General features: G+C 35.0%; 2 protein-coding genes across 3 annotated transcripts; one reads left to right on the top strand and one right to left on the bottom strand.

Moving 5' to 3' along the window:
- Positions 1–1,582: 1,582 nt before the first annotated feature.
- LOC111915516 (protein CHROMATIN REMODELING 4) lies at positions 1,583–11,275 on the top strand. 2 transcript variants are annotated; one of them, XM_052768453.1, is made up of 13 exons: positions 1,583–2,042; positions 2,130–2,310; positions 3,427–3,735; positions 3,825–3,926; positions 4,417–5,082; positions 5,181–5,285; positions 5,373–7,928; positions 8,154–8,311; positions 8,401–8,512; positions 8,754–8,830; positions 8,925–9,093; positions 9,156–9,389; positions 9,477–11,275. In XM_052768453.1, exons 3-13 carry the CDS (start codon positions 3,499–3,501, stop codon positions 11,136–11,138), a joined length of 6,078 nt encoding a protein of 2,025 aa, XP_052624413.1. In that variant the 5' UTR covers positions 1,583–2,042; positions 2,130–2,310; positions 3,427–3,498; the 3' UTR covers positions 11,139–11,275. The 2 variants fall into 2 exon arrangements, with proteins under 2 accessions (XP_052624413.1, XP_023766968.1); XM_023911200.3 differs by lacking the exon at positions 2,130–2,310.
- Positions 11,276–11,352: 77 nt separating this feature from the next.
- LOC111915424 (UDP-N-acetylglucosamine diphosphorylase 1) lies at positions 11,353–15,995 on the bottom strand. Its single transcript, XM_023911117.3, has 15 exons — positions 15,411–15,995; positions 14,999–15,053; positions 14,755–14,906; positions 13,835–13,874; positions 13,625–13,717; positions 13,415–13,527; positions 13,258–13,332; positions 12,950–12,989; positions 12,729–12,811; positions 12,566–12,643; positions 12,343–12,486; positions 12,180–12,247; positions 11,969–12,083; positions 11,739–11,895; positions 11,353–11,618 (listed from the first exon to the last, which is right to left on the bottom strand). Exons 1-15 carry the CDS (start codon positions 15,576–15,578, stop codon positions 11,521–11,523), a joined length of 1,479 nt encoding a protein of 492 aa, XP_023766885.2. The 5' UTR covers positions 15,579–15,995; the 3' UTR covers positions 11,353–11,520.
- Between the last annotated feature and the right edge of the window lie 362 nt (positions 15,996–16,357).

Genomic DNA, 16,357 nt, shown 5'->3' with positions numbered 1-16,357 from the left:
ACATGAAACTAATGATTATTTGGCCATCTTTGGCTGTTAGGTCACTTTTCACGAGTGATTAAAATCCACGCCTCGTGTTTAATTATGTTAAAACAAAGGGATAATGAATAAGATAAAGCATTTACCTGTTTAAGAGTTAACGCTGGCTTTGTGGAAGCTAAACTCACATATAATCAAGAGTGGTGGTGTGTTGCTAGACATTTATCACCATCTATATAGATGTTTGCTTTATCCTTTACACATATGGCAATCTGTTAGAAATAGTGTGCAATAATTAAAAAAATATTTTACTACTAATTATGATTGATACTGTGGGTTCATACATGAAAAGTCATAAAAGATCCATTATATATAATAACTATTTACAAGACCATCATACTATTTTCTTGAGTTATCACCTTATTTTTTGTTCATAGTCCTTAAAGCATCATGTTATTTTTTGATCTATCACAATGCAAATCATTACTTGTCCTTTATCCAAGAGAACAAAGTGATTTTGACACTGATGGAATATACCTCACATCCGAAGGTGTATGTACATGTCCTATATCTTGATTTTCACGATTCTTACACTTAAAAACTTACAAACATAGTTATTCTTCCATTAGAATATTATTACCTTAATTATCCTCTAAGCATTGCATCAAAATCATGAATTGGTGTTATGTTAAAAGAGGCTCTCGAATCCAACACTCACTGATGTTGATGATGGTTGTCAAATTCGTGGATAGTTGCCAAAAATGCATATTCACTATCATTAATGATGACAAATGAGGATGTTTCGACTGCATGGTTCTTTACCTTCAATCTTGGATAATCTTTGATCCAATGAATGTCTTCCTTGCAGTATTTGCATAACTTTATTAGTTGGATTTTTCCAGACAACCCAATATGTGTGATCTAGATCTTCCTTTATTATGTCCTTTTTAGTGTCTTTAGGTCCACTTCTTTCAGTATTTAAACAATGACCATTACTTTCGATGTCGTCTCCTAGACTTTTAATATGATCATATAACTCCATGCTAAGGAAGATACTCTTCACGTTTGCCATGATAATGGTATCTCTATTGTAAATTAACAATTTAGCAATATTATGACCTAATGACCTAAGAACATGAATGTAGTTTTTTTTAATTAATCTTGCCATCCATAAAAGGTTAACCGTTCAACTTATTGCTCGTTTGACTTCTACCTCGATGTAACGTTGCATGTCTTATGTTTTACGAAAAACGGTTTGAAAAATGTAGGTTGTTTGACTCTAGAAATCGATAGGATCTTTGATTCTAGTTTTTATAAGTAAATTAATCAATTGATTGTAAATTCGGTTAATTGGTGATAATTCACTTATATTTTCAGTAAATATACATATATGTTGATTAAAGATTCACACAAGATAATTTGTTATCGAGTTTATTCTCTATATATTCTCATAAGTTTATGTTGGTAACTCATGGCCATTTATTGAGTATACTCTCAAGGAATCTTTTCTGTTAGGAAGGAGAAAAAGGTTAAAAGAAAAGCAAAATCGCAGGCTGCAAATATAAAAAGATAAGCAATGCAGCACGCAGAAAGCAGTTGATATGATCATGAGAAGAAGAGAAGAGCTCTCTTTCTCTCTCTCTAGACATGGGCGATGAAGGAGAAAAACATGAATAAAGGTGAGTCTTTGTGGAGAGAGAGAGAGCGGAAGGGGACAGTAGTTGTCCTGACGGTTCCACGTGGCAAGATGGAATTGGATGAAGAACACCCTTTTTCTCTTTCTACGGAGTCTCTCTCTTCGCAACAACACACACACCAAAACCCATGTCAGTGTGTGTGTGCTGTGCAATTCCAAAGTCCAAATCTCATTTATCTATCTATATATGTGACCCTCATCCCCGGCGATTACGTGTCATATACTCTTTCTTTCTCTCTCTCTATTTATTCGATTTGCCCCCTTCTCCCGCATGCCCTAGAACACAAACCCCGCTTCTAAACCCATCAATCTCCTGTGCTTTCTTGCTCAACATCCTTCTCTCTTTGATCTACTCCTTCAAAGGCTGGTAAGTTCATCTTTACTTGTATTTTGGTTAATTGGTTGGTGGGTTTTCTTTATTTCTCTTAATTTGAGCCGTTTCTTGTTCGATTAGGGTGAATTTTGCTCTCTCTACTCTCAATTTTCGATCTTTGTGTGATTTTGTAAAATGGGTTTTGCTGAATTGGGGTTCTGGGTTTGGTAGTGGGAGTTGTTGAATGTACGCGGTTGATCAAGTAAAAAGGGGCTTCATTGAATTAGCTTTGACTGTTCAATGTTTGACCTTGTCAAAAATGGTGGGATGTTGTTTGAATTCATTGTTAATGGAGTTTCTATATAAGCTGCGTCTTCGTTTTTATTACTTTTCTTGATTGTATTTCTAATTACTTGCATTGAGATGCATAAATGCGGACTCCAATTTCCTTACTTGGCATGCTTGGATATCGTGAAAGCTTTAATTGCACTTGATTCATTAATCAAACAATGAGTTTAAGTAATTAAGCTGCTTACATTATGTTCTTCTACTGGTCGACAAAAGATTGTGCCAAACATTTGCTTTGATTGACGATTTTTGCTTCTTTGTATCCTTAATACGAATTTAGTAAACACTTTGATAACAATCATGTCCGGATTTTGGTGGCATTGTGTTATTAATGTTAATTGACATCACAAAAACATATTTTCCTGTTTTTTTGGACCTTTATGTTATGTTGCAATTCGGTTTCTTATGTAGTTGGCATTCTTTTGAGAATGCCCTATCTGTCCCCTTAATAATTGGAAACAATGTTGATTTTGTGTCCATAAAAGGTTTACTTTTTTTTAAACATCTCCAATCTTTTTTGTCATTGTGTAAGGGTAATTAATATCCATGTAACACAAGTGTTGCAAGTTAAATTGAAATGAGGGAGTTTAACCTTTATGAATTATTTTAATGGTTTTGTCGAATTTTCATCAAGTTGTTCGAGTAATTGCTAGCTAGATACATAATGCCTTTACTATATGAAACATCAAAGTGATAAAAGGGAGTTTGTATTAAATGAGGTGCTTCAATGATGAAGCTTGTTGACTTTCCTTATTGAGATGCACCATTTCTACTTTTGAATTCTTTCTTTTTATTCATTTCTCATAGATACTAGTTCATGAATTATACTTTGTTCCCCTTACTTCTTTTCCATTAAAGATCATAGGGCTTTCTTTTATGGTCAATTTCCAAAATGTGGTTTACATGAATTCTAAAACCGTTTTTCAAGAATGTTTTGGCCTAACATTCTTGCGGTAACTTTGTGGTAGATTTGGACTTCACAAATTATGGTTCTTGAGGGTGATACGTGCCAAGTTTATGAATTTTTTATAATAATCTTTAACTCATTGGTTCTTCTTTAGGCATCATTTATATATTTCTTTTGGTGCAGAGAATTGGGGGTTGAACACATGAACACATGCAATGATTTACCAAATTAATTCATGCGATTCAAGCTTCTAAAATGAAACATTTGGATCAAAAAATGAAGAATAACGAATCATCAACGAGTGATGTCATAAATGGAAATTGGGTCTTGAAACGCAAGAGAAAAAAGACATCTTTTGGTCCAGTTAAGTCAAATGGAAACAAACAAGATTCTACACCTTCAGACTCTCACACAAGTACATCATCTAAATGCAAGGCTAATAAAGACAATTCTTCTGATCATTCCCCTTCCAAAAAGAAAGGAAATGATGGGGTTAGTTTTGTCTTTTCCCATCTTACTTTAAAGTTTAAAGAACTACTCGTATTTGTTAACCATTTATTGTTTTGTGTTTATATTTTCAGTCCTACTTTGAATGTGTGATTTGTGATCTTGGTGGTGATTTACTCTGTTGTGATGGATGCCCTAAAACTTATCATATTGGGTGTTTAGATCCTCCTCTTAAGGTTTGTCTAATTCATATTTGATCCTCCATTTCTTATGATGTTTACCTTAATCGAAGAGGGAATGGAATCGGAATTAGAAAATCCTGTTTGTTTGCCTTAAAGGAATGGAATGAAGCATTTCCCTATGGATTGTGATCCCTTATATTTATATTACTTTCAACAGCATTAACTTTTTTTTACAAATTTCAAAACTTCAGTTACTTATTTGACTATTTGAAATACATATAATATACATTGTAAACGAAATGAAATATGCTTATGCAATTTATCTAACGATAATGTAACTAAAGTTTTCTTTTTATAAAGTAATGTTTTTTCTTTATTTGTCAAGTTTTCTAATTATACATAACAAACAACATGTTAAAATGGCCCATTCCATTCCATTACCTTTGTCATTCCATTACTTTTTGCATTGCATGCCTTTGTGATTCCATTCTATCATACTAAATAGACCTTTATCCTTTTTGTTATTTTATTTTTGGTTTATAAGCGAATCCCAAATGGAAAATGGAGATGCCCAAACTGCTGTTCAGAAACTAATTCGGTTGATGTGATTGAAAAACCGGATCCAACTTCAAAAAGGGCAAGAACCAAGGTTACAATTGGGAAATCCAAAAGTAAAAGTAAAACTTCAAAAACAGATAAAGTATCTAGAATTTTGAGGAGTACAGGTGTTAAGAAAAAGTCATCAACCAAAGTGAAATCATTTCCATTAAGCCCAAAAGTGGATTTATCAGCCATTGATGGATCTCTTGAAAATAGTTCATCATTTGTAGATATCAAGAAAGAAAAAGAAACTGATTTGGAAGAAACAAAGTCAAGCACTCCTGAAAAGGTTATTGAGTTGGAGAAAAAGGAAGAAAAACCAAAGAAGAAACGTGTCAAAGATCGATCTAAAGAAAAGAAAGATGTTGATGTGTCGGAAGGGTCAACCAAAAAGTCAACGAAAAGAAAACGAAAGGCTCCTCCTTTAGATGATGTTGAAAAGAAGCTTCCGGATGGTTCTAGAAAACGTGAAAAAACGGATTTGGAAGTTAGTGAAACAAGTAAATCTAAAAAAAAACAGAAGTCTGTTAAGCATGCAAAGGCAAAGACTAAATCTTTGTCTAAAAATGACATGGGAAGTAAAGTTGGGGATATCGAGTTGAAAGACAAGGTATCAATATACTTCCATTTTAGCCCTTATACTTTCAATTATATGAAATTCTTGCTACTTTTTTCATGATATGATGTCTACTTTTTTCTACTAAACAGATGGAGCTTGAAGAAGATGCAAATCCATCACATGAATCACACGAATCAGATAAAGTTATCGAATTGATGAAAGATTCAGTTCATGCCCATGAGAAAATGCAACAGGTATTACCCAAATTACCCTTTTAGCCACATCTTAAAGAATCTTCCCGACCCTATATTCACATCCATGTTTCTGTCTGTATGTTCAAGGTTGATAAGGTCCTTGGTTGTCGAATACAAGTTCTTGAAAACAAATCAACAGAGTCTGAAGAAAATGGAACATCAGAGAAAAATGAAAACCCCACAACTCCAAAAGTTACAGATGCTGAAATTCCAACAGAGGACACTAAGAATGATGAGAGTAATTCAGATCAAATGATTCTTGAGAATGATACAGGGGTAGAGAAAATGAATGCCCCTATGGTCAATGATTCTATGGAAGAAAAGAATGATCTTGATTCTTTAGCCACAGATGAGATAAAAAACGACACTTCTGCATCAAAATCAGAAGATTTGGCAAAAAACCCTGAAAAGATTCCAATCAAAGAGAGTATTGAAGCAACAAAAGCTGGGGAACTACCTTCTGTTCTTGAATCTGTAGAGGGTAAGAAGAAAGATTTAGACTTGTCTCCAAAATCTTTATCTTATGAGTTTTTAGTGAAATGGGTTGGAAAATCCAACATCCACAACACTTGGGTACCTGAATCAAGATTAAAAGTTTTAGCAAAAAGAAAACTAGACAACTACAAAGCAAAATACGGGTTCACAGTGATAAACATTTGTGAAGAACAATGGAAGATTCCACAACGTGTGATTGCTTTACATTCATCTAAAGAATCAACAGAAGTTTTTGTGAAATGGACTGGTCTTCCATACGATGAATGCACATGGGAAAAGACAGATGAGCCCATAATCGCAAAAAACTCTCATTTAATCGACTTATTCAATCAATTCGAGAGGTTAGCAATTGAAAAAGATTCAGATAAAGGAAAAAGTCAACAAAAAAGTCAACAAAGTGATGTGATCAATCTAACCCAACAACCTAAAGAGTTAGGAGGACAATTATTCCCACATCAACTCGAAGCATTAAACTGGCTGCGAAAATGCTGGCACAGGGGTAAAAACGTAATTCTGGCAGATGAAATGGGATTAGGGAAAACAATATCCGCATGTGCGTTTCTTTCTTCATTAAACTTTGAATTCAAAGCAAGATTACCATGTCTAGTTTTGGTTCCTCTCTCCACAATGCCAAATTGGATGTCGGAGTTCTCAGTGTGGGCCCCGAATTTGAACGTATTGGAATACCACGGGTGTGCACGCGCCAGATCACTAATGAGACAATTCGAATGGCATGCAAATGATTCAAATAAAAAAACAAAAAGTTACAAATTTAATGTTCTTTTGACAACATATGAAATGGTTCTTGCTGATTCGAGTCACTTACGTGGGGTCCAATGGGAAGTTCTTGTAGTTGATGAAGGGCATAGGCTTAAAAACTCAAGTAGTAAGCTTTTTAGTTTACTCAACACGTTTTCCTTCAATCATCGTGTGTTATTGACAGGAACGCCCCTACAAAACAACATAGGAGAGATGTATAATTTACTAAATTTCTTGCAACCTTCTTCCTTTCCTTCATTGACTTCATTTGAAGATCGTTTTAATGATCTTTCAACTGCTGAAAAAGTTGATGAATTGAAAAAACTCGTGGCCCCACATATGCTTAGGCGGTTGAAAAAGGACGCAATGACGAATATACCCCCGAAAACCGAACGAATGGTTCCTGTTGAGTTGTCTAAAATTCAAGCTGAGTATTATCGTGCGATGTTGACTAAAAACTATCAGGTTTTAAGGAACATCGGAAAGGGGATTCCGCAGCAATCTATGTTGAACATTGTAATGCAATTGAGGAAAGTTTGTAATCACCCGTATCTGATTCCGGGGACGGAACCGGAATCAGGGACAATGGAATTCCTTCATGATATGAGAATCAAAGCTTCTGCAAAGCTAACTTTACTTCATTCCATGCTGAAAATCTTGAAAAAGGAAGGTCATCGAGTGTTAATCTTTTCACAAATGACAAAACTTTTAGACATTTTGGAGGATTATTTAAACATTGAATTCGGGAGGGAAACTTTTGAGAGAGTGGATGGATCTGTTTCAATAGCAGATCGACAGATGGCAATTTCAAGATTTAACAATGATAAAAGTCGGTTTGTGTTTCTTTTATCCACAAGATCTTGTGGACTTGGGATCAATTTAGCAACTGCTGACACTGTGATAATTTATGATTCCGATTTTAACCCTCATGCTGATATTCAAGCAATGAATAGGGCTCATAGAATTGGGCAATCTAAGAGGCTTTTGGTGTATAGGCTTGTTGTTAGGGCGAGTGTTGAAGAGAGGATTCTGCAGTTGGCTAAGAAGAAACTGATGCTTGATCAGCTTTTTGTGAATAAGAGTGGGTCCCAGAAGGAGGTGGAGGATATTTTGAGATGGGGGACTGAGGAGTTGTTTAATGATGGGTTGGGGCAAAATGGGAAAGATGTGGGGGAAAATAATAAAGTGGAAGAAATTGTGGGTGAACATAAGAGTAGGAGAAAGGTTGGGGGATTAGGGGATGTGTATCAGGATAAGTGTACAGATGGGAATTCAATGATTGTTTGGGATGAATCAGCGATTCTGAAGTTGCTTGACCGGTCAAACGTTGACTCTGTGTTGACTGAAAATGGTGAAGCTGAGGAAAATGATATGCTTGGCTCAGTTAAGGTATGTTCAATTCTTTTCTTCTTATGGGGATTTTATATAATCGTATTTTTATGCTACAAATTAGTTGATTGCATTAAGATGTTTTGGAAGGAATCGGAATTCTATTCCATTCCTTTGTGTATTCTGTTTGGTTTGTAAATCGGTCAAAGGATTTTTTTAGAATGTGAATAGTGACAAATGGGAAAATTCGACTTTATTGATTTTTTATTGTCTTTGCTCAAATAGTCTCTGGATTGGAATGATGAATCCAATGAAGAACAAGGGGGAACGGAATCACTTGTGGATGTAATTGATGATGCCACTGCTCAAAATCTGGAAAAGAAAGAGGATAATTCAGGAAATGTTGTTGAAGAAAATGAATGGGACAGGCTTCTTCGTGTGAGGTAATGTGACTCATTCCATTCCCTTGTTTATTCCATTACCCTTGCCATTCCATTCCATTCCATTCATTCGTCATTCCATTCCTTTGTAGATGGGAGAAATATCAGAGTGAGGAGGAAGCTGCTTTAGGTAGAGGAAAAAGGCAAAGAAAGGCTGTTTCTTACAGGGAAGCCTATGCTCCAAGGCCTATTGAAACTTTGGAGGTATCTTTCCAATTCCATTTCTCTATTCTTAAATCTAAGTTACACTTTTGGTCCCAAAACATTTTCTCTTGCAATTTTGGTCCTTATTTGAGGTTCTTGTAACGTTTTTGGTCCCTGTTTCTAGTAAAATGACTATTTTGAGGACCAAATCTGCGAAACATATTCAGGGACCAAAAAGTCATTTTACTTGGAACAGGGACCAAAAATGTAATTTACTCTATATTTGTTGATTGACTTGCAGAATGGTGGTGATGAGGAGCCAGAACCTGAGCCTGAGCGCGAATATACGCCAGCTGGACGAGCTCTTAAAACTAAGTTGTAAGTAATTTACATTTTTCGTCCCTGTGATCTATTCATTTTTCCAATTTTGGTCCAAAAGTGAATCTTTTTTGCATTTTTGGTCCCTATACAGTACAAAGCTTCGAGCCAGACAAAAACAAAGGCTGGCTCAGAGAGATGCTATAAAAGAAGCCCTTTTGGCTATGGAAGCCTCAGGTGGTGGGCCCCACAACAATGGTCTAATGTGGAGATCTGATCAACCAATCACAGAGAAGCTTCCGGATGACAAACCAATAAGCAAGGTATAGAAATAAAATTTGAAATCTCATTTATTAAAGTTAAACTAAGATTCTTGGTTTTGCAGGAGGGGCAAAATAGGAATTTGCTACCGGTTCTTGGGCTATGTGCTCCAAATGCTACTAAACTAATGGAGTCATCATCATCATCTCAAAAACCCAATCCCAAATCTTCTAGAAAAAACAAGCACTCGATAGGACTCGAATTCCCTTTCCACTTAGCACCTTGCTCTAATGATACAGACACCAAATCTCATCTGAAAATTGACGAAAATACCCTCCAACAACATGGTCTACCTCCGGTAAGCCAACTAAAATCACCATTTTACCCTTTTTGTTTTGAGTGGTTGGTTTAAGTTTAATCTTTTATATCTGATAAAATGTTGCAGCATGTTCTTGGGAAAGGAGTGGAGGCTTCCGAGAGCTCAGGTGGTGATGCTTTATCTCATGAAAAAATGGTATTACCGAAAGTACCCTTTGACGAGTCAATGATGTCAAAGTTATCTTTACAAGTAAAAAACCTCGCCCATCATCATCAACAACAACATCATCATAATCATAATCATCAACAACCTGAATTCTTTCCGAGTTTATCTTTAGGGAGATCAATAGGAGGAGGGGGGGAATCAAATTCCAATCTTCAAGATTTCTGCACGATTCCATTCCTCCCAAATTTGCGATTCCCTCAACAAGAATTGGAAGCCATGGGTCTCCCACCCATGTTGGGATTAGGTCAATTCCCACCTGCTTTTTCTTCGTTTCCCGAAAACCACCGGAAGGTTCTAGAAAACATAATGATGCGAACAAATACGGGATCAAACAATGTGCTTAAAAGAAAACTTGTGAAAGATTTTTGGTCAGAAGATGAGCTTGACTTTTTATGGATCGGTGTTCGAAGACATGGTCGGGGTGGTTGGGAGGCAATGTTGCGGGACCCACGTCTTAAATTTTCAAAATTCAGAACACCCGAAGATTTGGCTAATAGATGGGAGGAAGAACAGGTCAAAATCTTGGATTTGACTGGTGGTCAAAAGAAGTCAAATGTTGCGAAATCAGGGAAAAATCCTTCGTTTCCGAGTATTTCTGATGGAATGATGAAACGGGCTTTGCATAGAAGTCGATTTGCTAGTGGGCCTAGTGGGCCTCCGAGTTTCCCGCCACACCTTATGGATATGAAGTTAGGACTGGATGGTCCTTCGACTTCTGGTTTTGACAATTTAGACCCTCCTCCTCCTCCTCCTCCTCATAGATTCCAACATGGGAATTCGAATTTCCCTCCGATTCCGATGTGGATTCCGGAGCGGTTCCGTGGGAATTTTTCCGGGGAGTCGTCGTCGTCGGTGGGGCCCACGGAACCGGTTTTACAAAACCCGTTTGGACCGAATACTTTAGGGTCTCTTGGTTTGAATGGGTTAGGTGGTGTTGATTTACAAAAGGAGCCAAAGTTTGATGTTAATGTAAGTAATCAGGAGAAAGATGAGATTGGTGGTGGTGGTGGTGGTTCTGAAAATAACAATAAATTGCCTCATTGGCTTCGTGAAGCGGTGAATGTTAATGCTCGACCTCAAGAGTCTCAACTCCCGCCTACTGTCTCTGCAATCGCGCATTCCGTCCGTTTGTTATATGGAGATGAAAAACCGACGATTCCGCCGTTTGTTGCTCCGGGATTGCTCCCGATTCCGCCAAAAGATCCTCGCCGGAATTTGAAGAAAAAGAAGAAAAGTGGTGGTGGCGGCGTACATGGCGGAGTTCAACCACCGCCAGATAGTGAACATGGTGCTTCAACTTCAGGAAGTCAGGCGGTGGTGACGCCACCGCCACCGCCTCCACCTTCAGAACGAGAATCGTCTTGGGATGAACCGGATCTCAATGCACCGCCACCAGTTGTGGCAGAGCCGCAGCCTTCTCCACCGTGTTCAAATCCCGAAACTAAAAGAAGTGACATTCCGGTGGTGGTGGATTCAAGTCCGGTGGTGGTGGATTCAAGTCCGGTGGTGGTGGTGGTGGATGATGTTTCATCGGAAGGGACAGTATCAGATGATGAATCTTGACGAATGTGGAACTATTTTTGTAGGCATATGTTGCAATTTAAGTGTAGTGGAAAATATAGGATTTTGTTTGTAAAGTGGTGTAAGAAAAAAACTGTTGAAATATATGATCATGATGATATCGCATATGTTACTGTAAATGTGTAAATCCTCACATGCATGGGAATTCGTGATTCCAAAGTTGATGGTCTTTATTTATTGTTTAGAAAACACAACATAAAAATATAATCAATCATTCATAAACTAAAATGGAGCCTTTTTCACAAACAATCTCAATTTCAGTAGAGCTATAGAAAGATTCTTACAATTACAAATTCACAAATTCTCAGATATTTGGTATGAAGAAAGAAAATAAAATCCCAAAAAAAAAAAAAAAAAAAAAAAACTAAAATGTGATTTCACAAGGCGCATGGAATGTCCTACCACGGCAAATTGCTTCTAGATTCTCTCCGGCGTATGAAACAAGCGGTGAAACCTCAACACCTGTAAAGTTCAAATCAGGGTAACGGAATCAGTCATTCTATTCCGGGATTGAATGAATGGAATCAGGGATGGAATGGAATGAGCGATTCCATTCCATCGTTTTGAAAGTTTTTTTTTTACCGGTTGAATATAAAGGGACTGAATGTGTTAAGAAGCCGCCAGCAGCCACCACCCATCGCGTATGCAAACGGAGGACAAGAAGGCGAGCACTGTCTGGAGTGTCAAAGTTTGACCCATTCGCGTTCTTCACAGGGGCAAATTCTTCTTCACGTAATACCTATTTAAAATTTAAAAAATAAATAAATTCCGAGACTTACATTTTACAAAAAAAAAAATAGAAAAAAAAAGACCTCAAAAAGGGCTGTTGAAGGTGCATATGGGAAAGCGTCGAAGATAAATTGTTCTAGTTTATATCCAAGTGTTTGCCCATGGATGGAGGGGATTTTCTTTTCAGCAAGGTGGTATCTGTAATTTTTGCAATGAATATAGGGGTAAAATAGTAAATTGGACAATGGAAATTGGTGAAGAAAAGGAAAAAAAAAAAAAAAAAAAAAGACTGACATGCTGTCCTTTTCGAGACCATTTGCAACTTGGTTCAGAAAGTCCAAAGTAAACATATGGAGGCAAACCTGAAATATTATAAAAAGCAAATTTTGGTTGTTTATAGTATATAATAATTAAGAGAGGGTAATTTATAAAGAAAAGGGTATATTAGTCAATATACATTACTCCAACAATATCGAAGTCTTCCAGTTCCTTGATTAATTTCACTAGCGAGTGACTGATCCAACTCACTGTATTCAACTACAGTTACAGGTCCGCCTTTACCACGTCGCACGAATACACCAACTTTTTCTTGAGGGTATGCCTGATTTATAAAATCATTTATTATTATATAAAATTTAAAATTATTAATAAAAAAGAAACAGAAAAGAGAAGTAACTCACTTTACGTACAACTTTAGCAGCAGAAGCTACACCTTTGTCAATGAAGTACCCCAAGAAAGTAGGATCACCAACACGAACCTAAAATTTATAAAAAATAAAAATATATATATATTTTTTACTATGGGTAATATTTTTAATAAAATAAGGAAGCAAAATTATATACCAAAGCATTGTCAACTCCATAGCAATCCAAATATTTGACACCTCTCATAGACATATCTTCTAATAATCCTGAATGCTTCAATGCTGATTTTTTTTTTTTTTTTTTTTTTTTTTTTTAAATTCAAAATCCAAATTAGTTATCATTTCAGATTATTAAATAAAAAGAAAAGTACTAATGTAAAAATTAGAAAAGTTGAAAATATATTTATCTTGAAAATATACCTGAATAAACTCCTCCATTCCCATCAGGAGCTTTCGCCACCTGGCTTCAAATTTTTAAGATTTTCTTAAATACCATATTATGTTTGTACACCATATTAAATTGAATTTTAAAAAAAAATCAAATGAATATTTTTCTAAAAAAGTCCTTATGATGTTGGTTCATTCCAAGTTTGGTCCCTCTCTTGGATGGGTTTACTTTTTGGCTGTTAGTTTTTTTTTTTTCAAAATGACCATTTTGCCCTTGGACCAAACCCAAAAAACAATTCAACATTTTCTTTATATTCTTCAAAATGCAAAATAAAAAATACCTTGCATGGAGATTCCATAATAAATCTACCATCTTTTGAAACACAAGGTATTGTGCCTTGTGAAAAGAATGTAACCTACAACAAATAGCTTCCAAAAATAAATATAAAATGTTTCTCAAAAATTAAAATTAAAAAAAAAAAAGAAAAAAAAACTCACTTGATCAGATTTAAGGCCAAAATATTTATGATATTCGAAGAATGTACGTGTGGTTTCATCAGTAAATGGACTTGTCATTATGTACCAATGTATAGGTACAATATTACCAGAACCTACATTTAAATATTAAAAAAAATTAAAATTAAAACATGCACACAAAAAGGGCTTAAATGTAATATAATTTATATAATAAATAGTTAAAAATATTACCTTCGTTTATTGATTGAGTTGCTAATCTTTGGAGACAAATAATTCTTTCAGCCTGAAGTTGAAAAAGTGACTTTCCTGATGGAAGTCCAATATCTAAAATGAAAACAATTAATAAAATAAAAAAAAAAAAAGTTATTTGACTAAATTAAAAAATATAATTTGAAAAAAAAAAAAAAAAAAAAAAAAAAAAAAAAAACTTGAAACACTTACTAAAACATCCTTTTGGATCAGAACTTCCAAGCCTTGTCCCCTGCATTTAATTTTTTTTATGAAAAAGAAGCAACTTGTAAATAAAGTTAACATTTCTTTTAATCAATCTGATTTATTTTCTGACTTTGATATATATATATATATATATATATATATATATATATATATATATATATATATATATATATATATATATATATTTAAATAAAGATTATAGTTTCAGTTCTTATAGAATACAAAGGCTTCATGTTCACAAGCCTAAAGTACTCTATGACACTCCAAAAAAGTACAACATTAATATCAATGGTAGATGTCACATTAAATAGCAAGACACACAAGTAATTGCTATAAAGATTTATGAACCTATAATTGCCCCAACATTGACACATAGTGGACCCTTTTACCCTTACTTGAATAGTTGAAAAGGACCTCTTTCCTATTTACAACTCTGCCTCCATTTAATTAGGATAAATGACATTTTATGTTCTTTAGGTAAATTAGTACACATTATCTTATGATAAAAGAATCATAATAACACAAAAATAATGAAGCTTTTGTTATGTAAACATTAACTATTCATTCACTATGCACTTTTCATAAAGAATGATTTACTTTCCAGTTTCCACCCTCTTTTGCTATGGATTCATTATGATTTTTTGTCATTAGTGGGCATCTCTAGAAACAAAAAGCAAAAGGAAACATCATATAGTTGCCATAATCCTTTAAGTAGATTAAGAACAGATAGAAAGATTCATTGTAGAAAACTAACTCATTACACTTTCTAAATCCTTGGTTTATAAATTTGTGGATCATGATCAATATGGTATTTGCTTTATGAACAAAAACAATTCAATGTGTGTATAAATAAGTCTGACACTTGATAGAAGTGAAAGTATAAAGAAGTAAAAATAAAGATATACCTGTCCACCAGATAAAAGCAATACAGCTAATTTCCCATCTGAAATGGCCTTCAATCCCATGTTCCACCATCTTTCTCTATCTTCAAGCTTTCTATCTTCTACAGTTGACACGCAACCCTCTGGCACTGGTTCTATGGCTGCTGTTGGTAGCCCTGTATCATCATCACTCACATAATCAATTGACTTCATCAAAACATAAATGGATTATGAAATAACATAAAGGAAGATGAAGAAAAAGAGTAACCATGTGATTGAAGTGAGCAGTGAATCATTCGATCAATCCTTGGAAGATCTAAACTCTGAAAAGAATGTAACGAATTAACATAGATTTTGAAGAAAAGAAGAAGAGATAGGAGTGATTTTACTAAATCCAATGATATTAATAAGTTCTGCAAATATACGCAGTTTGCTTTACACAATACCATAAATCCAATGTACATTTTTCCTAATTTGTAACGATGACGATGCTTCCACGAATTCTAAAAACAGGGAAAAGGATTCTCCTATATTGTGCGGGATCTGGCATTGACAGTGATTAGTGATTACTGATATCACCAATCCAAATCCAATTGAACTAGTTTACGACTGCAACTAATAAATGCAATGTGTATTGAAAACGTGAGAGATCTAGAAATGATTTGGCGTGAAAGAAAAACCTCAATCTCCTGAATAAGAAAGTTTTGTTGGTCAGCAGAGAGTTGATCCCAGAACGCAAACGCATCCTCCTGGCCATAATCTTTGAGTCTTTCAAGCAGAGCCTGCGGTGGTGGTGGCGTTGGTGACGACGAGGCGCCGTTCATGTTCTCGGTGGCCAGTTCCCTCATCGTAACCACCGTCGAGTTTCTCTCTCTTCTCTCTCTTTCACTGGATCTATCTGTGTGTGAATGTAGATCTCAAGAGAGAGATGGGTTTATAGATTTTGCGAAGTATAGTGTGGTGGGCAGTGACGATCTGGTTGGTTGGTAGTGTCGTTGGCTCAGTTGGTGTGAGTGAGTTGTTTAGATAGAGATAGTGACAAAAAGAAGAAGGGAGTTTAATCAAATGATGCGATTTGTGATTGAATTTGAAGGCTGATGAATCATGAATCATGAATCATGAAATGATGAATGACGACAATTCAACTAATCAATCGAGACATCGAGTACAAAGAAATCGTGTGTGCTTGTGATTGTGCTTTTTGCAAATCACTGTATCATCATTACAATCCACAAACCTAATATTCAATTTCAAACTAGTGCTGATTGTTAACCTAAAAAGGGGTTTTGTTTGAAAACAAAAAAGAATTTAAGAAAAAGACAATTCTAGTGCCTTCATAATTGATAATAGTTGTCAAAAAATAGCTTAAAATTTTGTTTATTTGGATAAGATTTTTATAGTCCAATATGTTTAGGGCATTTTTATTTTATTTTATTTGTTTTTATATCATCTTTATAACATTTTCTTAAACTGAACATTTTATTTTCTTAATATTATTAACTAAACAACATCGTGATAAAGGCTGTGTTTGGCACGTCACAGCTAGCTGAAAAGTTAGTTTATTTTTCGAGTTTTTTAAGTTGTTATGTTTGGTAAGCCAAAAAATAGCTTATAAGCTAACTTTTTA

This window comes from Lactuca sativa, chromosome 2, assembly GCF_002870075.4.
Source record: "Lactuca sativa cultivar Salinas chromosome 2, Lsat_Salinas_v11, whole genome shotgun sequence".
NCBI lineage: Eukaryota > Viridiplantae > Streptophyta > Magnoliopsida > Asterales > Asteraceae > Lactuca > Lactuca sativa.
Note: the sequence above shows the minus strand (reverse complement) of the source record. Positions and strands in the feature narration are given on the sequence as shown.

What these genes read in the sequence shown, in the direction of transcription:
- LOC111915424 (XM_023911117.3), bottom strand. Translation starts at nt 15,578, where the DNA reads ATGAGGGAACTGGCCACCGAGAACATGAACGGCGCCTCGTCGTCACCA. An exon ending in TTCGATATTGTTGGAGTAAT is followed by an intron (nt 12,248 to 12,342) that starts GTATATTGACTA and finishes ATAATATTTCAG; the next exon opens with GTTTGCCTCCATATGTTTAC. An exon ending in AGTCCCTTTATATTCAACCG is followed by an intron (nt 11,619 to 11,738) that starts GTAAAAAAAAAA and finishes TGAACTTTACAG; the next exon opens with GTGTTGAGGTTTCACCGCTT.
- LOC111915516 (XM_023911200.3), top strand. Translation starts at nt 3,499, where the DNA reads ATGAAACATTTGGATCAAAAAATGAAGAATAACGAATCATCAACGAGT. An exon ending in ATATGCTTGGCTCAGTTAAG is followed by an intron (nt 7,929 to 8,153) that starts GTATGTTCAATT and finishes TTGCTCAAATAG; the next exon opens with TCTCTGGATTGGAATGATGA. An exon ending in GGCCTATTGAAACTTTGGAG is followed by an intron (nt 8,513 to 8,753) that starts GTATCTTTCCAA and finishes ATTGACTTGCAG; the next exon opens with AATGGTGGTGATGAGGAGCC.